Source organism: Bacillus rossius, chromosome 8, assembly GCF_032445375.1.
Source record: "Bacillus rossius redtenbacheri isolate Brsri chromosome 8, Brsri_v3, whole genome shotgun sequence".
NCBI classification, from domain to species: Eukaryota; Metazoa; Arthropoda; class Insecta; order Phasmatodea; family Bacillidae; genus Bacillus; species Bacillus rossius.
Window position 1 is genome coordinate 52068749 of NC_086336.1, and position 27066 is coordinate 52095814.

At 41.1% G+C, this 27066-nt stretch overlaps 1 protein-coding gene across 1 annotated transcript in view; it reads left to right on the top strand.

Moving 5' to 3' along the window:
* Positions 1-2834: 2834 nt before the first annotated feature.
* Positions 2835-27066, top strand: part of LOC134534927 (obscurin) — a 214564-nt gene continuing 190332 nt past the window's right edge. Inside the window, exon 1 of the mRNA XM_063373650.1 lies at positions 2835-2981. Coding sequence (XP_063229720.1) covers positions 2876-2981 — 106 coding nt within the window. The 5' untranslated portion in view covers positions 2835-2875. The remainder of the gene's footprint in view (positions 2982-27066) is intronic.

Here is a 27066-nt window from a genome sequence, read left to right on the forward strand (position 1 = left end):
CTTGATGACATCCTTATTGATTACTGAAAGGGAATAATGGATATTCAAGGAGGAGGTAAATCATACAATTAAAAATTATACAATTATTATTTACTTTTGTAGAAATATCCAAGATTTGTAAAATTGTGAATAATATAATAACAATAAAATACAAAAACAATAGTGGTTTTATGGTGAAACTACATGAATTTACAATGCTAATTGAGTCAAAATTCAGCATTCATTTCAGTTTATATAATAAATGCATTACAATGAGTTAGGGCGCGGTTACACGGGACCCTGAACTACTTCAGGTGAACATGATTAAGTAAACACGTTTACAAACGCGAAAGTGTATGGTTACACGGTAGTTGCTGAAAAGTGTGTTTAGCTCTAAAACCGATTGTCTACTGTCAACGAATGACTGTGTTGTTGATCTCTATTTTGTAATTGTATCCAGAAAACGCGGGATTTTCTCACTTGTTTATACAGCATTATCAGCAGAAATGGAATGTGTTTTCATATTGCTCAATATTTTTTTACAAATCGCGAATTCAAACAACATGCACAGTAAAATTTTTAAACTTATTTTTTATTATTTTTTGAGAGAGAGTACCTATCTCAATTTTAAGGAAATTAAGGCCAGGATCAATTAAAAACATATATGTATATATATAATTATCTGTTGATTTTTTTTGTTGCATTCGGTAAAATATTACTCGAACTTGTGCCAGAAACACTTTCCATCTTGAATTTCTGCAAAAGACTGTTTATATTCTAAACAGCCAATCAGAGGCTAATGTAGAAGATATGTCGATCTGAACTACTTTGCCAACCTGTTTAAGTTAAATGGGAAATGGCCTCGAACGAAACATGTTCATACTGTGTGTAACCGCATTCAACAGCTGAACATGTTCACTTGAATTAGTTCAGACTCCCGTGTAACCGCGCCCTGACATAAATGAATACGATATATTACTTTCTATGATAACAGAAAAACTATGTAACACCAAAACAAAAAACACACGGACGTACAACGTACATACAAGTCGCATAATAATATATCGTAAGATAATGTCAGTGAAAATTCGAGCGAGTTCCATTCGCGTACGTTAGATAGCAGCACGTGTCGCATTATGTACGGTGGTTCCTCTGTTAAACCACTAGGGCCACAAGACCCCAAAGGGTTGAACAACTTTCTCTAATCTCTGGTTGAACATGGGTTGAACACTAGTACTTTATTTACTCTATGGGTTGAACCAACGATCTAGGTCGTTGGGCTGAAACATCTCCGTACTTTAGTCTGGGACATAGAACATATAGGATGATAAGGACGTCATTTTAGCCGATTTAATGAAACGTGAGTTAACAACTATGGCAAAAATTACGAATGTCAACTGGTTTAATTTCCAGACGGCGAAAGTCTATGCACAGTGGTTAAAGAATCTGGTGACGCGTTGCGAAAAGTGCTTGGAACTGAATGGCAATTATATGAAAATGTAAAGTAGGTATGCAGTAAACTAAAAACTTTATCATACACAATTTTTTTTTTTTTTTGGTTTGTTTTTCCATTACATTTAATTAAGAGCTATTTCAAAAATTTTAATTGATAACTCCTCAGCGTTTGTTATGCCACAGAATTTTTTTGTAAACAAATATTCACTAAATGTAGGTAAGTCTTAATTATGGTTTAACGACTATTTATACTCATTACATCACACTAAGTGAATTCTTTTTAAAAAATCTGAACAGAACAACAAATGCGTTGGAGGTATTGGGTTGAAATTTTAAAAATAGCACTTAATTAAAGGTTATGACGAAACAAATGAAAAATTCAAACAGGCACGTGAGACCGGAGCCATAACGTATCTAGTCTACGACGTTGTGTGTTGCCATCTCTAATGACTTCGCTGCCGGGGAGACGTAAAGCAGGGTGAACAATTGAAAAAATTATCAGTAACAGGTAATGTGCGCAAGATTTGACCGCCATGTCTTCGAACCGTTGATTCACAATAGCGCATAGGACAGTCGGGTGCATGGGAGAGAGTTCGTGGGCATAGCAGGGAAATTAACATATTTTATTTCCGTTACGTGCGCAACAGCCAATGAGGGTGGAGTTTAATGAAATTTTGGCGGGACTAGAGAACTATTTATAATTATCAATAAAATTGTGGCAATAAATCGTCGATATATTTCAATAAAGATCGTAGGCTTTGGCGGCAATTGTGTGGAGTTGCTTGGCTTCTGGGTTGCAGCCGCGTCGAAGGTGTCAGTAGGTACTAACTGCCATCTGATAATGGCGGCTGCAACGTCGGTGATATCTTCGCGTTCGACGTGGCTACCACCCAGAAGCCAAGCAACTCGAGATTTTACAATGCTCAAGTAAATATAATTTCTGCTTTAAAAATTGATTATTGCTATTACCTACTTATAAAATTTCACTAGCAATTAATTTAAATAAAAAAAATATATACCTTGAAAAACTTTGTTCACAAATTGCCGGTCATGTGACATGGGAATAATATATTTGGTAGTTAATATGGTTATTTACTAAAACTACCAACAGATGTCGGATGCACCGCGAAAATTCATTGGTTGAAATTAACAGTAAGAACCAATTTTGCTCAGTCGTGTGCTTGGTCTGATATGCACTCACTTGTGGTTTTTTTTTTTTAAATCGTGATCCCAACTTAAAGCCCGAATGGAACTTAAATTTTAAAAAGAAGAAGAAGTTGCGCGGGAAGTTTTCCCCAGTGACGCACAGAGTCGCTGCGAGGGAGAAGGGGAAGGGGATTGAAGGAGAGGGGTGGGCGGGGCCGCGCCGGACCCTCCCCGCCGACGCCGGACAGTCGCGTGCGTGCCACCCGGGAGGAGAGACGTGCCGGCATATGCGCGCATGGGAGCTCTCCACGGCATGGGCTGCAACACCAGCAAGGACGCCGTCGTCTCAGCGGCCGAGGGCGGCCAGATGCAGCCGCTGCAGGACAAGGAGGAGGACATTGGTGAGTCCTGCGTCCCGCCCCGACACCTCTTACATGGGCGTCGCAAGGATATATTTTTTGGGGGGGGACTGCAATTGATTTAGTTGTTGATGAATATCCATCCCCTGGTGTCCTCCCCCGGGAAAATTTGGGGTTTGAAGGTGCAAAAAGGTGGTTTTTAGGCATTTTTCTTTCCTAAATATTATAATTATAGTTGGTTGCAATATATAATTTATTTTTTTTATAAAAAAATATTTTCAGAGAACAAATTTGCAAAAAACACAGTGCTCAGATTACCACGATTGGACTAAATGCACCATGCGCAACATATGGGTTATATCACAGAAATCATATTTTTAATATAACTACGAAACTAAATGTATTATTGGAGGGGACGAAATTGAAGACTTTTATTATTGGGGGGGGGGGGGGACGTGTTCCCCCCGTCCCCCCCGTTTGCGACGCCCATGCCTCTAACCTCCACACTTATGTGTCTTATTGTGTGGCTCACGCTTGGATTGCAACTGACGATCACTGTTTGCCTCATTCATATTACCCAGCTTGTGAAAGAACTATCTATAATTATAAGAAGTTATACATAATTTCAAACATACATTATTAAATTCACACGAGGAACTATCTGTAGCAGTCTGTGACTAATATTAACAAAGCATTCATTCCATTTATTATGTCCTGTTGTCAAGAAGACCCAAGATTTGATATTAAAAGATATTAAAAAAATTATTGCAAAAACGGTTAAAACCAAAATGGCGTCTTTTTGTTACGTTATCTTAGAAGTAAGAATTGATGAAATCCAACAAGAAAATTTGTGTCTAAAATTCTTATTCCAAAATTTTTCCTTTTAAAAATAGTTTTTTTGTACATTAGAAAAAAAAATACATCTAAATAAATTTGAGCTCTTTGGGTAGGTATATCTGGCAACAGAGCACACCGGAACTAGGACAGCGCTAATAGAAGATATTGTGCTTAAAAGAGAGAGTAAATGCCCATTAAGCTGCACACTTCAATCTAAGGAAGCGACACGCTGTAGATACGTGCGTGAGGCATGACCTGGGCTTGAACATCCAGTCAGAGGCGGCTCCAGCGGGCAGGCGGTTAGGCCTGGGAATACCCAACATTTTAAAAATTGAAAATTGTAAACAAGACTTTTTATAAAAATAACACAATTCATATTAAACGTTAGGTTTATTTTGAAAACTATAAGAAAAGTAAATCTTATTTTCATTACAAACTGTAATCGTCTGCCCTTCTGAGAAGGGCAATTTACAATGAAATGAATCTATACATTCGAATGCAGATTTGTAACATTTGACATCAACGTACGAGTTGTATTTTAGTATTCACCTTATATTAACATAGGTTTAATCCTTACAATTAATTTTGTGACCTTCATATTATTAAAGTGTATTTTGTTAACATACAATTAAACGTTTATTATAATTCTTATGGTTAATATATTACACATGTTGGACTTCAGAGATTGATAAATTACCCTCAGAAAGCCACAAGACTTAAAATTCTGCATCTGAATCAAAAAAAAATCCTGGACCATCCTCTGTTAGGGGACCAGACCACCGGGTAGGGCCCGGTCTCCCAAAACTGTGCATAAGTCCCTGCGGTACAGTCCGGTACTGGAGCCGCCCCTGCATCCAGCCACTTATCCTCGTTGCCGATTTACAATGGTTTTCGGAAATCACGCCAGGCAAGCCCTGGCCTGGTTTCTTACTGTAAACCAATGCTGTTTCTTCCCTAATTACCTTAATCTGTTTGATATACCGTAACATGGTGGTAGTGGGCGGTTGAATGGAGACTGTGCGCCTAAAAAAAAAACTTTCATTACAAAATTATTTTCTCTAAATCACTCTGAACTAATATCTAGGGGCAAGAATTTTTCAAAGGGGAAATAAAATCTGAACGCCTATTAGACCGCAACATGGTATGCCAACGCCAGCGGTTTCTTCCTTCCGATTGGCGGCCGTATTCAGGACTGAGCCATTCAGGACGCGTTTACTTCCGCACTGAACTGTTGTGATTGTTGCGCTGACGGTAGGCATCTAACTGAAGGATACAGTGTTTTAAGAATCAGCTAATAATATTAGTAAGTATCTCAGTGAAATATCAACATTCAAAATAAAAATTTTGTTAATATAAGATTTTTTGACCAGACATTCTATTCACCCCTTCCTATCCTGTTCACACCGTTTGCAGCATGTCGATAAGATGTGAAACAAAAACAAGCAGATTGTGTGATTCATTGATAAATTTACGAACTTTTTAACAAAAAATTCACCTCAAATAAACTAAAAGTTCTCCGTAATCTCAAATAACTGGATCTTCGTAGAAACAACGCCGTATATCAACTTCCGAATTACATTTTTTTTCTCGATGTAAACAATGCAAGCACATAACGCGGAACAAAAATTAAGGTTTTTGCTGTATACTTAACAAGTTTTTGAATAACTCAAAACCCATGTAAACTTACGAAGCTAACAGTAAATTTACGAAGATCCCTGGATAGTTTGTAACCAGCATTCTTCGTAAGTTTAAGGTGAAAGTTTTAAACTGTGTACCAGAGCTCAGAACAGTGTCTTAATGAAGCAGTCCCGGGCAGCCATTTCGGACAGCGAGGCCTATGCCAGACGGGTATCGAACCCAGGAGACCGCCGGGAGTGCCAGTGCTCCTAACCTGCGGTGTTGAAACGTTTAGCTAGTGAATATATGATGTATTGGTAAACAAATTAACAATACGTGTTTACTTTTATCAGCTGTTAAATTGAATGAAAGGGATGGTTTTTTGAATTTCTTTGTACAGCTACTGAATTTCAATTTAGGTTTTGGTGATCTGAACCGAGACTCCGGGTTGTGTTGCTCGGATCATGGCGGCGCCGCGTGTCGATTGGCTGCTGCATCGTGTTCCCGGTCGCGCGTGATTGGGTCGCGCGCTCCTCGCGAGCTTGCCGTCGGCTCTCGCGGCCAATCAGGGCGAGCCGGACAACCCGTGGTCCAACGGTAGAGCCTGTTGCAGTTCAGATACGTCTGGCGAGATTACAGCGTGAATCTCGAGGTCTGTTCTGTCTCTTTTGCTCCCCAGGAGTTTCAAGCACGGGGGCTAGCGACAGGCAGAACAGGGAAACGTCATGGGATTTTTTTTACAAACAGGGAAATGTCAGGAAAAACTTCAGGGAATTTATTAGGTAGTCGAGGAATTTCTCGAATGATGATTCGGCAAGCGAGTTCCTCTCGCTCAGCAAGGTGAGCTTACTCGTTTTACTCGTCGAAACACAAGAACCCACGTAGTGTTCCTCCGAAAACATTCGATCATACTTTGTAACTTTGACCCGAAACGAGTAAACGATGAAGTGTAAGTCCATAAACGGTCCGTGAATCTGCGGGCTCACCGACCCTTGTAGTCCATCAGGCGGGTGGCGACGGTGGTGACGGGTTCTCTCCTTCCCCGGCTGCGCGGCGGGGTTTGTGCACCCCTCTCGCGGGCTAGAACCTCCCACACGCTGGTGGCTTCCACCAGCGCAGGACCTGCCCGCGCACCGCGAAGCTGTGCGGGTGTAGGCAGCATCAGGGGTAAAAGTAGCGGACCACAAGGGGTCCGCCGAAATACCACAACGCCGAACGTACAATAACGCCGAATACCATAACACCGAATGCCAAATTGACCGCAAAGCCGACAGATAGAAAACTGCTGTGTAGCACAACGCCGAAAAATGTACCACAACCTAACCTAACCTAGGCTAGCCTAACCTAGCCTAGCCTAACCTAACCTAACCTAACCTTACCTAACCTTTGTGGCAGTCCTGCAATTACATTTTTCGGCGTTAATGTATTTCGGCGTTGTGGTAATTCGGCGTTGTGGTACACAACAGTTTTCTAGCTGTCGGCGTTGTAGTCAATTTGGCATTCGGCGTTATGGTTTTCGGCGTTTTGTACGTTCGGCGTAGTGGTATTTCGGCTTTGTGGTGCGTCCCCGACCACAAGCACCGTCGTCACGAGTGTGGCGGGTGGTATCCGCCGCGTGGTCAGGGGTTACTACACTCGCGTTACCGGAGAAGCGATACTGTAACTTTGTACAACACATGGCTCTAACGTCATTTTTTCGTATATATAATACGCTTTTTAGAAATATTAACCTAGCATTCCTTACGAAAATTTGCGCACAATTATATATTTTAATTGATGTTTCTTTCAAGTAAAATGTTTTTTTTTTTTTTTTAAACCATAGAAAAGATAATCGAAAATTCAATTATTAGACTTAATTTTGTTTCATTATGCTCATTAATATGCGCAGTTAATACCGGAAAGCTATTCAGGGAACGGTTTACAAATAACTTTAACTATTGGAGGTACTGGGACAACACAAAGCATAAATTCCCGGGTGATAATCCGAACCCAGTATTACTGCGACAACTATTTTGTAGTGATACAGTTGTTGACTTGATGTAAGTTTTTGGACATACGCCATTGCTAAGAACTTTTTCTGTTGAAGAAAAACTAATAAATAAAATAAATAAAAATACACAAGAAAGACAAAAAACACAAAATTAAGCAAACAATTGCTGTTGTCAACAAGAATATAAACACCACAAAATATTCCGAAACAGAAATATGGTCAACAAACAAAGAAAAAACAAAGAAAAAAGTACTAAGTGAAAAAAAAAACACACACACACACAAATGATGACAACACAAAAATATTGAAACCAAAATAATTCAGCACAACAGTTGAAACGAGACAAAAACACGACAAAACGAAAAGACAAAAAAATACAATAGTTTTACCAAAACAGAAACAAGCGACGTTTCGGGAACTGCTATCTGCTCCCGTCCTCAGGCAGAGACGCACATGGTACGGAAACACAGGTGCGACTGAGAAGGGGCTGGAAAATGAGGGTATTTATCAGAGAAAGGGCTACATCTTGCTCAGCCAATGACAGACGAGCTGTCTCCCCATTGGCTGTGCACCATGTAGTTAAAGCGGATTGGTTATGGTGGGTTGAGTATTGGCTATTGTTTTGTGCTGCAGGGATGTTTCTCTCTTTATCAAAGGGATCCACATATTTTTTAATTCAATGCTCTGCTGGCTGAAAATATTTTTATTGCTAATAATGAAGGCTGATTCTTTGATTTTTCTTTTTATTTTATCAGATTCCTGTATGAGTGGTGTGGAGTCTTCCCAGAGAATTTTGTGGCTATTTTCCCATGTATGTTCAGCAAGTCTGGATTTTAGGGTTTCACCCTTCTTGCAGTTGTTTTTGTGTTCTTTGATTCGGGTGGATAGAGCTCTGCCAGTTTCACCTATGTACATGTGGCCACATTCACAGGGGATCTGATACACACAGTTGTGAGTTTGTAATTTTTCTGTGGCTGGTTTCACCTTGGTAACAATACTTTTAATAGTAGATTTAGAACGGAATGCTGTTTGAAGTTCATATTTGTTTCCCAGGCGTCTTATTTTTTCTGAAAGCCCTTGAACATACGGAATAACTAGGGTTCCTGCAGGTTTCTCAGTTTCTGTGGATTTGAGTGTTTTGTTGGATTTCATATGCTGTTTGATGGTGTTGACAGGGTAACCATTGGCTATGAGTTCTTTTTTTATACGATTGTGTTCAACCGCAATAGATTTCTCATTAGAACAAATAATCTCAGCACGGTTGGTTAGTGTGTGAATTATGCCAGTTTTTGTTGTTTTGGGATGGTTGGATGCAAAATTAAGGTATTGGCCTGTGTGCGTAGGTTTCCTGTATACTTTAGTTTCCAGGCTGCTGTTTTTTCTGCTGACTAGTACATCCAGGAAAGGAATGCTACCTTTGGTTTCTTTTTCATATGTGAATTTTATTGATGGCCTCAGAGAGTTGAGGTGGTTCACAAATTCCTCCAAAGTTTCAGGTCCATGTTGCCAGACAGTGAAGGTGTCATCTACATAACGGAGCCAGATTTTAGGAGGGCTATTACTTTTGCTAAGTGCTTCCTGCTCAAAGTTTTCCATAAATATATTGGCCATAAATGGTGAAAGTTGTTATTATGTAAACGTACAAATTTACAAATATAAGTAATTGTTCATGAATATTTCTGTTTCATTAAAAAAAATTGTGTAGAGAAGGAAACACCCATAATCTAGACCATGGATGTTATGGAATGAATCGAACATTATGCGTGGCAAGGGATAGTGCCAGCATCTCTCTGGAGTGAGTAAAAGCAGCAGTGGAGAAGCTAATAAAAGAGAATGGCCGGGATTGGAACTCCGGCCTCCGAAATGCGCGCCAGGTGTCTAACTACTAGGTCAACTTTCTCCGTAGATGGTAGAGTGGAATTTAATTTAATTTTTACAGAATTAAAAAAATAACCTTTTGAGTTTTTGGTAAAAAAAATGTAATCCAAATTCGAAATTCACTCGAGGTATCACATTTCAGTAATGAATGCCAAAAGGTCACAATCCAAGCTTAGCGGCTCATTTTTAAATTTTTTAAGGAGTCTTAAGTCGCTTTAAGGTCTTTTCAAGCTTCCGAAAATGTTGTGGGTTAGAACGGGAAATGTTCCCACAAAACGGGAATTTTTCCCTCGAAACAGGAATTTTTGTTTTAGTTATTTTGAGGATTTTCGAGCCGTTAAATTATTTAATATATATATGTGTGTGTATATATATATATACTTATGCACGCATGTGATGCTGAAAATACCTTTTATCGATATTTATAGTTGTCTTTTCATTTTTTTGACCTGATTTCCAGCTCGTATGGCACGTTCACCGTGGATTTGAATTATCAGGTATAACCGTAGATTGGATTAATTAGAACACCCGGCTTTCATTGAGCAATGTTTAAAAGGGCCACTGCAGCACTCAACTTTGAATTAATTTTATTGTGACCCATACGGATCAGCGCTCTTTTAAATTGCTGGTCAACGCTAAAAAAAAAAAATATATATGTAATACTGTCTGTAAACTAATTGAGATATCGTGTTTTTTTTATGAATGCCGTGTGACCTAATGTGATTTTTTTTAATGGTAAACCTCTGAATTTGCAACAGCGACAAACGCAAAAGAAGATGAAATGAACTTTACAGTTGTGCGGTAAATGTGGACTTTATTAGAAACTGTTTAAATTGTTCCAATTGCGAGGAATTGAATTGCAAATTTTGTGAAGTCCCCCTCTTGGGTCTCGGGAAGCTCCAAATAACTTCAGCTAACCAATTTAACTTAGAAACTCAGCGAGGGTGGAACACGGAGGAGACGGCATCATCGGGAAAGACAACTGTTCCCAGTTGCGTGGATTCACAGGGAAGGCAATATCGCAAACTAAAAACATCTATAAGAAAACAAGGCAAATGTTCCTTATCGCATATCCAGCTCTCTCGCTATCCCTCTCTCTCTCTCTCTCTCTGTCTCTCTCTCTCTCTCTCTCTCTCTATATATATATATATATATATATATATATATATATATATATATATACATATACACACACACAATCAAGAAAATACATTGGTGGTTTTTTGTTGCAATGCTGTGTAATTACCAAAATATATTTGATTTTGAAAATATGTATAAAACCTCGAGGAAAATTCTTCCCAGGAGCAATTATTTTATGTAACATATACAATTGTATTTTAAAATTAAAAAAATAATAAGGTAAAGTGAACGGTCGAATGTGTTTGTGATGCGAAATTGTACTGCAGCCAAAATAAATTCGAAAACAACAATGACAATAGTTATTCTTATGAACATATCCTATTTTTTATACTTCTTGATCAAATACAATTATGACAAACTGTTTAAATGTAGCCATCTTACAATGTCATGAAAAATATCGTTTTGTTAAGTATATGTTTATAACATTAGACGTTGATTTTTTATCATTGCACAGAATAAAACATTTTTTTATACTTTTACAAAAGATTCCTTTGGAAACCATTTGCCAAGAAATAGTTTGTAATGCTACACGAACAATATTGTGTAACTGTGTACAACACATGGCTATAGTTATTTTTGCGTACATGAAATACGTTTTTCGAAATAATAATGAGATTACTTACGAAAATTTTATCATAATTCATATTTTAATTGATATATTTTAAACTAGGAATAGATAATCGAATATTTGATATTTGGTCTTAAGTTTGCTGTATCATGCTTATTATGTGCGCAGTTAATACTCTATTCAGGGAACGGTTTACAATTAACTTTAACAATTGGTGTACTGGGACAACACAAAGCATAAATGCCCCGGCAAGAATTCTAACCCAGCATTACTGCAAACGCTGTTTTGTAGTGATGCAGTTGTTTTCATTCAAAAGTACAAATTTACAGATATCTGTCATTTTACATGAAATTTTCTGTTCCATTTATAAAAACAAATCACAGCGTGGAAATTGTTGTAACACACAAGCGTATTTCGCGTGGGCCAAATGAGCAAGCATATGTCGCCCCCTGGAGCAAGATTCGACACGTGGCCTTGAAGCTGCGGAGTGACGTCATCATTGGCGGAAACAGGCATTTCCCGAGAAAGCTCCTTCCTCCCACCTCTTCTATTCCCCCCTCTTTTCACGACATGGAGAAAATCCATCGGTTGGTATTATCGTGTGCGTCACGGGCTCGAGAGAAAGGGGAGGGGAACTAAGAAGCCTTGTAAAATAAGGTTGACTCCTTAGATCAAATTTAAAAAAGGCGTGAGTGAGTCTTTCAGAAATCGCCAGAGATGTGTAACATATAACATTGTTAGCGAGAAAATTCATGTGTTCTCATGTTGCAAATAATACGAAATGTTGCTTACAATACGAAACTCGGACACGAAATTTAATGCATACTTTATCAAAATAATGCATAGAATGATAAATATATACGCAAATTATGTTTTCAACCTCATTTCTGAACGCGAATCACCCGTCGCCATAAGTATCTGCCGGAGCAGCTACGTCAACTATGAGATGAAACATCTCCGTTAAAAGCGAAAAAGACTTGAAAAAATTTATTTATTGAAATATTGTTAAAACTGATTAAACCGTTAATACTATGAAGTTTCTGTTTGCATGGGTGAACTTTGGTTCGTGCCATCCGCCACAGATGGCAGCACCGTGGTGAAAACATAACGCGAAGCTTAATTTCTGCACTTTTGTTACTGATAGGCTTTGGTGAACAGCAAATGAAAAAAAAAAAAATACTTGGGATTTCAACGTGTCAGCGACCTCGATCTTTAGGCATTTTAAAGTTTTTTTTTTTTTTTTTTGGAACCTACATCTCACTATTTTCAGTGCCGTGAGACGATTTCTTGGAAACGGGATTCGAGCCCGGCCGCCCTGTGATGCGAGGCCAATTTTGTTTTACCGACGCGCCGAGACCCGCTCACGTGCACTGCTCCTCAGCGACGTAGTTCGGTGGCTTGCGAGAGCGTCTGTGGGCCTCTGTGACGGGACTGTCGAAGATAGCCAATCGGCTGCAAAGTGACCTTGGTTATGGTGAGAGGGGAAGGGGGGGAGAGACCGCGGCAGGAGACGATAGCCCACTCCCGTGATCAAATTTTATTTTTGACGTGACAACGTCTAATAAATCGATGAACGCCGGCTGCACGCACAAAAAATTGTCCCGCTACACACAATGTCCCGTTACGCTCATTGTACGCTTGCGCAGCATCTATCTCTCTTCCACTCGATAGGAACAACCATCGATTTTACTTTTTCGAGGCACATTAAACTTGAAACACTCCCATTCGTTTCCTACTTTTCCTATCATCGTCCTATCCTTAACAGAATAACACAGATTGGAAGAAGTTAAATAGCAAACATGTATAAAAGTTATAGTTAAAATAATATCTTCGTTAAAGTAATAAACATATTTGAATTAATGAGTGCAAATAAAAGTAAATTTATCAATTACATTTGTAGATTTCATTTCACTCCTTTGTATCCATACACAATAGTGATAATTCAATAAAAATGATTCAATTTTATTCATAAAAGTATGCAATCATTTCATCAAAGTTTTGTTATGACGTTGTCACGTTAAACTATCGTCCGTAAACCGACTTTACAGACATCCAATTTTTTTAAAGGGTTTATCATTTTTAATTCATGTGTTAAATTTTCCTTTCATCAAAAGTTGTTTCGAAACTATTAAATAACAGTATTTGAGACTGTAAATTTGTTAAATATTCCAAGCCTCCGACTTATTCAGGCTTCTCCACGCCGGGCCACTCAAAACGCGCCACATTGAGGTATGCGTGGCGAGGCAGGAAGACGAGCAAGGATAGTCCCGAGTCTCCGAGAACGTCCACTCCGCCTCGTCCCCAGTCACCCGGTATCTAATGGATTTGGAGGAAACAAGTGCATATTTTTTTTTTGTGTTGTTGCTACAATGAAAAAAAAAATGGGTGCGTGTACTTAGGTACGCGCGTGAGAAGTTATACTTCTTTGGCATCATTAAAAAATAGTTTTTAATTGCATGCAAAAATAGTGCTTGGAGTCCCTCCGCGCGGAAGTGAAAATTCGTAATGTGGAAATGAAAATAGGAAGGGGTAGAAATTGATTTTTAGTGAAAGCATATTGTATCAAATCAAACTAAAAAAACAAAGGAAATAAATTTGTAACGATTCATAGATTGATTTTCAGAGAGATAGAGAGAGAGACCTATTGAATGTCTACAAAACTAACTTTTTTATGAGAGCAGATTTTCATGAAATAAATCATGAAATCATTCAACGTTAAAAGCTGTTTATGTGTCTATGAAACATGATTTTTTTCTGCAATTTAAATTGTAATATACAAAAAAAGTATTGAAAATTGAAACAAATATGGCGACACTACAAACTGCCAGGATCTTTATTTTTTTCTTACTCTCTACTTAGTTCACTCTCGCTCTCTCTTTTTCTATTCCCCCTCCCCAGGAGCGTTAAACGTTTAACGCAACCTTGTTGGAAGTCGCATTAGAAGTATAACTTCAATAAATTCCGTAGAAAAAAGAATACATTGGATTCGTCCGATCCTTTGTTGAGCGATAACATAACCGTTTGCAACCGACACACAAGTATTACTTTGCAGGCGTGACCCAGATCTCGATTTCATCGTGCATCTCTGAGATGAAACTTTCATGTCTGGAAACTATAATTCCGCCATCACTGTAAGAAACGGTTACATCGCGGGGAAGTGGCTTGAAGCTGCGCCAGTGAGCGCGCGACCCCTGGCCACTGCTGGCTTGAGTGTGAGTGGCTCTGTTTGGTTCCACGTCACCGCGCAATATCATAGCTGCATCCCAATACCAGCCTGAAGGACCCTTTAGCTGAGCGCATCGTAGTGGACGCGGCCGTATTTGCAATGCCGATACAGCCCTTAATCCGTCCACTAACTCGACAGATGCGACACTCCCATCCACTGGATACGTCCCTACATCCATTAGCTTCGGAATAGATTTTTTAAATTTTTGTTTGCATATAATATTACTTCAGTTTATCGACATAATATTTGTTTAACCGAACATAAAAGTAGTCTACATAATAACTCAAATAGAGACAAATAAAAACGTTAATAAAAATTACCGAAAGGCGAACTTATAGGTCTCATTTGAAGCATTTTTTAATATTTTTAAATTCATAAAATTTTTATCTTGATCGCTAACATTTATAACGCAATATAATTTATTTTTTAATCGGTCGTTGTTATTTACGTTTTTGCTGAAAAACTCGTAGATACCACGATGCAAAAAAAAAAAAAAAGGTACGTGAATATTGTCAGTCCGGTCAACTGCCAGCAGGTGGTGCTAGCAGTAAAAGTATCCGGATGCTATCCATTCATTTGAAATTGCGTCCTTTACATTTTGGCCGCACTCGATAAGGGATGCAAGGACGTGTGTGTGTGTGTGTGTGTGTGTGTGTGTGTGTGCGCGTGTGTGTGTGTGTGTGTGTGTGTGTGTGCGTGCGCGCGCGCTACGGACGCATCACCATGTATTCGGATGGTTTTGCAACTGCAACTGCCTCGTTTCTGTGATCGACGAGACCCTCCCAAAAAGTGCCCCTGCGGACGGCCGTGTTCTGTTCGCGCGGTGCGACGGCTGCCTGTGTCGGCAGGCGCGACGCACGCCCCAGCGGTTCAATACACACTCGCAGACCCTCCACCCCACCCCTCTTCCACAACCCCTCTACGCCTCGGCGTCACGTGAGCGGGAAAACTTTCCGAGGGGATAAACATCAGCTCGGGAACCACTCTTTAAAAAAAAAAAAAAAAAAAAAAACAACACAATCGCACATTTAATTCAGTATTTATTTATTTTCCATTACCAACACACATGTAAATAATTCAAGGTACGGTGATTTACGCGATAGGTACAATATTTTTTTTTTCTCTACAGATTAGTAGGTACTGTTTAAACAGCAAAAAAAACAAACAAAAAAAAACAACTTTTTATCCCATCTGTTGGTAGAAGATATCATGGTCCAATACAACTGTCAAATGTCAAGTGAGTCATTAGATGTTTAAGAAAAGAATGAAAATATCTTTAATTTGGTTGTGTTTGTATAAAAAAAAAGGTCGATAAAAATAATTTGTGTAATTTCTGTGAACTTTCGTTAGAAATGTACCTGTTTTTGCAGAGAATTTTCCGGTACTTTAGCGGAGAGGTTTCCCTGAAGTGGTTTTTTTCCGGGAAATGAACATCTGTGACCGCAGTTCCCGAGGGCCCGTGGAGTCGCACGACGCAGTTACTCGCGTACACGGGACAGCCGAGGAGTTCGACGCAGAGCGACGACGGGGACTCGGCAGGAAATGTCCAGGGAGGGGGGGGGGGGGGGGGTCCAAAGTAGCTAGTCTTTCAGCGCTCGCCAAAGACGTGCAACATGTAACCTCGGTGACGAGCGAATACACGCTATTATCACGTTGCAAACAAATGAACTTATAACACGAAACTCTGGACACGGAATGAAACGTAAGAGTTTTTTTTTTTTTTTTCAAATAATACCGAGCGTGATAAATATACGCGGATCAGACCCACCGCTAAAATTCGTTTGCCGGAGTAACTACCGTCAAATATGGAATCATTCGATTTGCAGGGCGAATGATAAAACGGCTTCTATAAAAGCGAAAAAAAAAAATTACTAAACCCCGTATTTGGACCTGATTTTCGACAAGTAAATCTATTAAAATAACACTTGTTTAAATTAAATAAACGGTTGATACTATAATGTTTCCCTGCGGCTTTTTGAACTTTTGTTCGCGCCATCCGCCCCGGACGCGTATTTCCTTTCCCTAGATCGACTCGCCGACGCGTGCCTGAACTGTGCTCCCATTGGCCGCGCCTCTGCCCGGGAGAGGGGGAAGGGGCGTGGCTAGACAAACCGTGCTCGGAAGGGGAAGGAGTTGGTTTCAAGGTCGCAAGAAGGGGGATAGAGCAGGTGTGTATCTTTTTTTAACGCCTGTACTGTTGGTTCACAGATCACTGTCGTGTGAAGTGGTGTAACTAGACGCCATTGTTCTCGCAGTTTGGAGTGTTCAGTCGGGGGCATTGATGGCACTACAATTCGGAAAGCTACGAGACCTTTCCATGGCGTAACATGTGGTATAAAAGCGAACCCGACCGATGAGTTGCCATTTACTTATTATTTACAGGACGTATGTTTAGTGAAATCTGTAACTTTACGGTAAAAGGAAAGATTATCTGGTTAGGTGGAGGGTTCAAATCTTGATAAGCAACAAATATTCGAGAGCTATCAACCAATGTGACAGACGTACTTGTGTCGCCATCGTAGGATTACATTAGCCAAAGTTCGTGATAGGTTTAAGCAGCTGTTGGAGGTGTTCCTTCATTTAAATAATGTTGAAAATATTCCTACTTGTTTTTTACTCATTAAAAAAAAGCTAAACGCCTAAGATACTTGCAATCTGAATGAATTGTTAAAGCAAAATCTGCCGCTGCTCGTTTGTTCCTTGTCCGCCTTCGGGCGCACTCGGCTCGTTCCGAAAACAACCGAAGCGCGAATATTTAGCAAGCGTGCCGGGAAAGCGCAAATTACAACAAGAAATATAACAAAAAATTGTGCACCTGAAAGAAACTGTACCAATCACGAATCAAAGTTTTATCACACAATTAGTTTCAAAATCTTTTCGCGAGAAATGCAAGCCCCTATCCATTAAGTTGAAATCAAGCTTTAAAAAAATGGGCGCGTGTACCTATGTACGAGCGTCGGAAGATATACTTAGGCCCTACTTGGCGTGATAAAATACAAACTTTAATTTTGCGGACTGGAGTGATATAATAAATACTGTTGGTAAAGTATAAATTCAGTAAAATTTAAAAATAAATACGCAGTATTCAATATTAATATAAACACCTGCATAAAAATAATTATTTCATTTAGTAAAATAATCGAGATAAATTTAAATAATTAATAATGAAAATAAATAAATGTGTAAAATGTTTATTATTATTGATTTAATTTAATCATTCATTAAATAATAATTGAATATTTTATAATGCAAATAAATTATACATACGATACAATAACCTCACTTATATAAATACACTAGGAAAAAATTTATAAACACAATTTCTGTCAATAATATTCACAACAAATAAATGTTTTTTTTTAATTATATGCGGACCATTATTCAATATCAATCACTGAAGTATACGATTTAAAAGCAGATATATATGTTTATTTACATATAGCCTTTCTATGTCCTGTAAATTACGATGTATGGTGGTGCGCACCGTAAAAATTCACTCTTTTTTCATAACGCACCGAAAGACGTATAATTTAAAATAATAACATTCAAAAAGTGTCGAGAGACTTGTGGCCTGTCTACAATAGCAATGTCCTAAACTGTGTCCGAAGGACACTCGTCGCTGATTGGTCCACGTGACCCTCTGACGTCATGCGTCAAGTGGGCGAAGGTCCGAACTTACCTGGTCCGAAGACATTCGTCTATTTGAACTTTTTGTCCCAACCTGTGTACTTCGGACACAGAAAAAGAACAGAACACTCACGATACTTGAATTTCCGGTTCCCGTTTGAAAACGTGGTGTTTGTTTTTGTTATTGAAGGAAATGGAAGGTGTTGTAAGTCACTTATAACTTACATAACTTTCATAAGTTCAATCTCAAACTACAAAGCATCAAAACAATAATAAAAAAAAAATTGGTTTGGCACATTTACTGCGCTCCGGTGACAACTTTAGAAATCAATACATGCGGACATCGGACATCGCAAATGTGGACAGGGCAGTTTTCGGTGAGAGAATGTGACGTCACTCACATTCGGATAAGGACACGGACCACGCACAGGTTCGGACTATTGTAGACGGGCTCTTGTGGACGCGACAACGCAGGCGGGACTCGAACCAGCGCCCGGGGCGGGCCGCTGCGGACTGCTGACCCCCGCGGTCGATACCGAGGCCGTCGCACCCGGCCCCCCGGGGGGGGGGAATTGGGGGGGGGGGGGGACCGGCCGACGTGACTGCGCAAGGAATGTAACCCCCCCTAACCCCCACACAACATTCCTTTGGAAACCAGTTGCCACTGCGAGAAACATATCGTAACTTCTTACAACACATGGCCGTGGTTAGTTTTGCACACATGAAACACGTTTTTAGCGATAATACTGAGGATTCAAGCGTATATATATATATATATATATATATATATATATATATATATATATATATATATATATATATATATAAACCACAGGAAAATAATAGAATATTCAACAATTTTGACTTTATTTCGTTGCATCATGCTCAGTAATTGTGTGCAGTTGATACTGGAAAGCTATTCAGGGAACGGTTTACAAATAATCGGAGGTACTGAGAAAACTCAAAAGCATAAATATTTCCGGGTGAGAATCCGAACACAGTGTTACTGCGAACACTATTTTGCAGTTGATAAAAACGTTGTTTCCGTGTAAATGTTCAAATTTCCAAATATCTGTAATTTTACATGAGTATTTCTGTTCCATTTACAAAAAAAAAAAATTACAGTATGATTGGAATGTTTAGTTTAAAATAACGTATTAATGCTGTGACAGACAGCAGTCGGGTTTTCATTGGCCCAGTTGGTTGAGGTGGAATCACCAATCAATAGAGACATGCGAAATTCGCGGATTCATTTCGCGATAGGCTAGCATAAAAACAACTTTACCTTCGTACCGCTTCTGCGATTGACCCACATTTTATCCGGGGAACTGCGAGCCAATGGGAAACACTAAACCAAGTAAGTACCGAATTACAGGACAGCCTAGTTGAGACGTCTCACGCGTCAGTAGCCAATGAACAGGTGTCATTTCCGCGAGTATTTAAAGGACTGTGGAGTCTATCTCAGAGGTCAATGAATCCGCGAATTTGGCAGGTCTCTACAATCAAGGCAGAAGAAGCATTATAAATACAAACACAGTGTTGCCATGTGTAGAAGCACTCATATTTACAGTTTGACTGTAGAATTAAGAGCGTATGAACTCGCACCGCTGAAGTGAATATGCCGCGGAGAACACTGCGGAAACGGGCCTTGCGTCTGCCACGTGACTCCGCGCCGTGGGAAGATACCGCATTGATTCGGTCCACGCGTGCATTGCGGGCTGAGACGCGCAGTTGCGTGTGTTTGTGCGCATCATCTGACGAGCCTACATACACGTGTTTGTGCGCATCATCTGACGAGCCTACAGACACGTGACACGTTGCGATCTAACCAAGGCCGCATTCCGAAAATTAAAAAAAAATAGCTAAGTGGCAGGAAAAGGACAACTTTTTTCCTTACGTAAACGTAAACCGTTGCGATAATATTTGAGATGTTATGTTGAAACTGTTTTGATTTAATTATTTCATTTCGTGTTCGCATTAAATCACCGAAAACTAATGTCTGCAATCACTCAATATCGAAACAAAGGTGTTAATGATCTAAAAAAAAAAAAACTACAATATTTTCCTATACTTGAGCACAAACATACACTATCGCCAGTGTATCTTGTACACCACAATGACGTATTTAGAATGGCACGCAGAGTCCTATATTCACCCTCTCACTTCCGCCCTTTCTTCTTTCTCTCTCTCTCTTTCTCTCTCTCTCTCTCTATCTTATATATATATGTATATTGTTACGATTTTCCGCGAGGGTTCGTAAAGGATAGCCCAATTAATAGATTTTATTTCACATACACAGTTTTATTTATTACCACTACTTGTTCCTTACAATTAATCTTCTAAGATGGCAAATAATTAACTACACTTAAAGAAATGTCTATTCCCCAGTCACTCGTTCCACACACCTCGCTGGGCCGCACCTCCGGCGCAACTCTCGCCGCAGCACCCCTCGTGGGTCTCCGCCGCGGGACTCCGACGCCGCACTCTGCCGCCGCCGTCACACCCTTCGCCGAGATCCCACACGACGACTCGCTCGCCACTTCACTCGGGACTCCGCCGCGCCCGCGACTCTATCGCCCGGAAACTCCCGACTCCACTGAACTCACTCACTCCCGGCCCTGGAACCTTCGTCCAGGGACTTCGCCACTCTGCCGCGCCCGCGGCACTATCGCCCGGAAACTCCGCCGCGGGAGAACTCCCCACTCAACTCCTTACTGACTCGAAGGTCGGCCCAACCTCCTTAAATAGCCCTTGGGTTCCCGTCCAGAACAATCGGGCATGTCTCCGAGATATCGCGCGACCTTCGTCGTCGAAATGCCCAGAAACGCGTCGTGAGTCCTCGAAGGACGCGGCGGCTGCTCAAAGAACGCCGATAAACTCAACAAGCATCGGGTTCCCACAAAACACACCGATAAACATGTCTGAGTCCCTCCATTCCGCAGTGCGGCCTCCCTTAAGTAACTCGATCTGAGGCAGGTGCGCGCCGCGACAGTCAGGATGTCGCGTGATAGTATGACACGAGATACCAGGGAGTGGATGCGGGTGGAAGGGGGCGCAGACAGGCCGAACGAGCGTGGCGACGCCAGCACTGCAGCCAAGCGCGATCGTAACATTGCCCCCTCCTTAAACCTGTTCGTCCCGAACAGGTAATGCATCTCCTCCTGGAGGTCCCCATGCTTCTCGAAGTTTAGGCCTCCTGCCTTTCCTCCATCGCTGGCTGTACAGTCTCACCAGATAACCCTCTCTCTCATTAGATGTAGCTTCTCTTGTCACCCGGCGACACTTCTGCGTCGCAGATGCCCCATGTCGTTCAGCCAGCTGCCCGAGACGGGCTGACCGATGCCTTGGACAGACCCGATACTCTTGAGTGCATTGCTTACTGCCTTCCAACGGTTTCCTTGTATCTTCCCTTTTTCTCTCCATTTCTTCTCTCGCAGCTACTTGTTCGCACAGCATTTCATCCCGGCTCCTCTTCGTCTCTTCTTGGTTACTTGTGCCCTCTTGGTTCTTCTGAGTCTCACCTGGACTGCACTTAGTTTCCCCTTGCACCCTCTTCATGACCCCTTGTGTTCTCATTTTCTCTTCTCTGTCTTTCTTCCCCTGTTCTTGGTCTTTCTTTACCTCTTCTTGGTCTTCCTGCGTCTCTTCTTGGTGTTTCTTCGTTTCTTCTTTGCACTTCTCTATCTCTTCTTGACTCATGTACATCTCTTCTCGGCTTTTCTTCATCTCTTCTTGGCATTTACCCCTCTCTCTTTGGTTTATCTTCATTTCTTTATGTTCAATATTCCTTACTTTGTAACTCATCTTCACTTCTGTACTTTTCTTCAGCTCTTCTTTCATCCTCATGTCCTGGCTGTTCTCTCCTTGGCTAATTTTCTCATGACTCTTCTTCTCATCACTGTTCTTCTCATCACTGTTCTTCTCATCACTGTTCTTCTCATCACTGTTCTTCTCATCACTGTTCTTCTCATCACTGTTCTTCTCATCACTGTTCTTCTCTTCGTTGTTCTTCTCATCGTTGTTCTTTTCTTCGTTGTCCTTTTCTTCGTTGTCCTTTTCTTCGTTGTTCTTCTCTTCGCTGTTCTTCTCTTCGCTGTTATTCTCTTTGCTGTTATTCTCTTTGCTGTTATTCTCTTTGCTGTTATTCTCTTCGCTGTTCTTCATTTCGCTGTTATTCTCTTCTTGGCTGGTCTTCTCCTGGCCGGTCTTCTGTTCGCTGTTTTTATCATGGCTATTCTTCTCTTGGCTGTTCTTCTCTTCTAGGCTTATCTTCACTTCGGTCATCATTTTATTCCTCATTTCTTCTTGGCCATGCTTCAGTTCATCCTGACCCTTCTTCATTTCCTCTAGGGTATTGTTTGACCCGCTCTTCGTTTCTTCATGATGGTCCTTACCCACATTATTTTCACTCATCACTTCTTTCGCAGAGTTCTTCATACTGGTTATCCATGCCCTCATGTCATTCACCATTTCTTCCAGGATAACCCTTATCTTCCTGATATCTTCTACATTTAACTCTTCAGCAGCCATCTCTTTCTAAAGCATTTACTAATTAATCAACCTAAATATTTTTTTCTAATACTGTTCTTAATTTTAAATGACCTAGCCGAACCTTATTAAACTAAAAATATCTCTCTTACATTCAAAACTAATACTGACTACAGTATACTCAAACTAACTCTAGAAAATTTCAAATTCACTAAAGTTCTAAACACTAACTATATTCTCATAAACTAAATTCTATCCTTAACTTTTATTCTAATAATGTAACTGAATCATAAATCTATTAATTAGGGCTATCCCACTTCTGACACCAAAATGTTACGATTTTCCGCGAGGGTTCGTAAAGGATAGCCCAATTAATAGATTTTATTTCACATACACAGTTTTATTTATTACCACTACTTGTTCCTTACAATTAATCTTCTAAGATGGCAAATAATTAACTACACTTAAAGAAATGTCTATTCCCCAGTCACTCGTTCCACACACCTCGCTGGGCCGCACCTCCGGCGCAACTCTCGCCGCAGCACCCCTCGTGGGTCTCCGCCGCGGGACTCCGACGCCGCACTCTGCCGCCGCCGTCACACCCTTCGCCGAGATCCCACACGACGACTCGCTCGCCACTTCACTCGGGACTCCGCCGCGCCCGCGACTCTATCGCCCGGAAACTCCCGACTCCACTGAACTCACTCACTCCCGGCCCTGGAACCTTCGTCCAGGGACTTCGCCACTCTGCCGCGCCCGCGGCACTATCGCCCGGAAACTCCGCCGCGGGAGAACTCCCCACTCAACTCCTTACTGACTCGAAGGTCGGCCCAACCTCCTTAAATAGCCCTTGGGTTCCCGTCCAGAACAATCGGGCATGTCTCCGAGATATCGCGCGACCTTCGTCGTCGAAATGCCCAGAAACGCGTCGTGAGTCCTCGAAGGACGCGGCGGCTGCTCAAAGAACGCCGATAAACTCAACAAGCATCGGGTTCCCACAAAACACACCGATAAACATGTCTGAGTCCCTCCATTCCGCAGTGCGGCCTCCCTTAAGTAACTCGATCTGAGGCAGGTGCGCGCCGCGACAGTCAGGATGTCGCGTGATAGTATGACACGAGATACCAGGGAGAGGATGCGGGTGGAAGGGGGCGCAGACAGGCCGAACGAGCGTGGCGACGCCAGCACTGCAGCCAAGCGCGATCGTAACATTATATATATATGTATGTATATATATATATATATATAAACTTGAGTACTTTTTGGACCAAAACTGAAGCTAGGTACTTATTGATTCTGTGATTGGGATAATAATGTTTAAAATAGCTTAGTTATCCTGTGATAGACAGGAATCGGGGTTTCCATGGCCCAGTGTGTGTGTGTGTGTGACTATAAGGGTCAAGCACTTGGGCATTGGGTGACATCATTTCGCCAGCGGGACGACAGAATTGTATCCCCTCGGAAAGGGCACCTTTCAGGATTTTCTGTACAATGACACAGCAGAAAATAAACTGGAAAGGTACCCTTTCCGATTTCTTAAAATGTTTTAGCTTTAATGCAAATATGTACTGGAAAGGTATCCCCTCGGAAAGGCTACCTTTCAGGATTTTCTGTACAATGACACAGCAGAAAATAAACTGGAAAGGTACCCTTTCCGATTTCTTAAAATGCAGAAAATAATATGCATTTTAAGAAATCGGAAAGGGTACCTTTCCAGTTCCTACCCAGCTACACTACCGCCACCATAAGTCTGAAAGGTACCCTTTCCAAGGGGATACAATTCAGCCCCCCCTCGCCAGCCAGTTGGCCCGGCCAGGTGGCGTGTGCAGAGGCGATACGAAGTGGGAAACAAGGCCTCGAGGGGCGGACGTCCTTCCCTTCTAACCACAGCGCGCACAGGATATGTTGACGGTGTCTGGAGGAAAACCGAGGGTAGAAGGTAGTTCACAGATCCCCGTACCCGCCACCAGGCGCTCTGTTGCAGTTTGCCTTAGCTCAGGTATCCTGCAATCCTGTTGCTACGTTCTCACGTCGCGTTGGATTGGTCCAGAACCCTTAAAGCAGGGGCACGCATTTTCCGCGGGAAAATATGTGATCGTTCGTTGAACTGCGATAAGATGTGCATAAGCTATCGATTTATTTTACCCCCTTTTTAATTGCCTAACATCTTCAAGAGAAGCCATCTCCCAATTTGGCCGGTCCATTCAGGACGCTTTTGCTTCCGCACTGAACGACTATGATTATAGAAAGTAGACATGTACCCGAAATAAACCCAGCCATCAAACGAAACATATCACAATGATACAAAGTTAAAAAAAAATTGGCCTGGAAATTATTTTGTGAAAAATATATGGATAACTGGATATAATTTCTGCAGTTTCGACTAGACAAAACAATTTTTTTTTTGTAATTGGAAATACGCCAACTGGCACAACCTTCATATAAATTACACCAAAATACACTTTTTTTTTATTTATTGTTACTCTGTGTTCGGTAATTTGTCATCAGACATTGGAAAATAATTTGAAATTAATTTTTTTTTGAGAATAGGCGGGGGAAAAAAATCTTACTATTACTCCATGATTACCATAGCTAAGATGAATTTTCTACTCTACAATATCTCATGCAATGAAATAAAATTTTTTTCTACTAAATACTTCCTTACCTCCATTTTACTCCATTTTCCTGCCCCATATTTTATATGGACTATATGATGTATGCTAGTCATTATTTTTATTATAGCACAAGAGAGCTGACCTGCTGAAGTTTGTCCCAGTGTTAATATAATTATGTTACGCTACCTCCCGAACCTCATGCGGGAATGGACTCATAATGGGGTGTAATGGCGATAATGGGTAGGGGGCATGGATAATGGCGAGGCGACCTGCCACTGTTCTGTTGGTTGCAATTTTACGTCTCGAACCAAATTAAATTGAAGGCCATTTTCCCTAAATATGTATAATGAAAGGTGGTTTGTTTTTCAAACACAACAGTCGAGTTTTTCCATCATTTTCATCATAGACTTTAATTTAAATATTTTTTGCGTGTTCAAAGTCGTTTGATTATAAGCTGGATGTATTTATATAACCAGAGATGCCTATATCTTATAATGAATATCACAGAAAAATCATATTTGAAAGAAATACTGCTTTAGTTACAAAAAATAAACAAAATGTACTCAAGCAAAAAAATATTTAGGAAACAACAAAAACAAATCTATTCAGGTTATACATAAAGCAGAAATGATGGTACTTTGTATACGTACGGAATAGTGCTATTTTACGAAGAAATAGCAACGTTGCTTCTTTATTGGGATCGCGAGTCCGGAAATCAATAATATAAGAACGTGAAAATATGGGCGTGATGTATATATTTTTTTTCCCGCATTGCGGTTTGCACACAAGCGATTCTGTTTTAAGACGCAACTCTCGCATTCATTACTTTTTTTTATATATCGATCTTGTATTATTCATGGGGGGAGGGGTGGGGGGATAAAGGGAAGATTGAGTAGACGGCGTGGTGTACGTCACACCGTAGCACGCGGAGGTTCAAAGAGTCCGCCTATTCAGGGGCGTGTCTGTATCAGTGAGGCCGGTGCTTGTAGCGCGGTGTGGCCTCTGGACAAGTGAGCTGTCTTCTCGTCGTGCATAGTGAAACTATGAGATTCCAGTTATTACTATAACATCAGATGGCTGACAAATGAAGATAATAAAGATGTAATGCAAGTTCCTTGAGTACTTATAGGAATCTGAACCGGGTATGTTTCATGCCTAAAAAATTATTCTGAGAACACGCGTTTTTTTTGGCAGTTTTCACTCTCCTAAAAACATCAGAACTACCCATCCGCCCTCAGCGTATCATTGATTGATTATTTATTTTTCCGTGAGCAGGCGTCACTCGGGCATCTCGGGCGGTTTCCAAACAGCGCTGTTCCTTCCGGAGCTCTGCGCGCCGCATGTGTGTCCGGGCGGGGCGGCGCCCTTGGAGGCAGTGGGACGTCCAAGGCCACTGCTCGGTGCTGGTGGCCGGGTCAGTCCAAGTACATGACCCCGAGCATGACGTAAAGTAAACTTGCGCCTCAAGGCGACACCGCATTAGAAACACCAGCGAGCGTCGGACTTAACATCCCACGTCAATAACACAAGTACACCCGGCATCGCCTCGGCGGTCACACGGCCTTCAAGGTTCCTTGCGCGTGAATTATAACTTATTATTTTAAAATAATATAAATTAACGTCCAAGCCTCGACCCGGGATGGCACCCCGGGAGAAGGCCTACAACACGCACACATTTCTGAAATCACCCGTGCCTGAAGTGAGACTCAAACCATCGACCCCTGCTGGGAACGGAAAATAAAGCACGTTGGCCCTCAGGTACGTCGCCAAGAGGAAAGGGGGGAGAGGGGACTGTAAGACTATCAAATAGTTGGCCACATAACTTTCGTACACGCTTAACGAAAACTATACTGTTGAGTCAGTAAAAAAAATTCTACGGGGGGAAAAAAAATCGGTTGAAACTCATCCGTCTTGAATCCATGTGGAGAAATCGCAAACATTTTCCCGGTGAAATTCCACCGATTATTTGTTCACGTCTAGAATGTAAACTGATGTAGGTATTTTAAGATGGTAAAGTTGCCAGTGGAATGGGCTGAAGGAGTAGCGCTCGTTGAAACCCTCCACGCCCCCCAGAAGGAAACCCTGGCCACGGCACTGGGGCCCAGCGGTAGCCTCTCCACGGGCTGAGGGCTGGCTGTCGG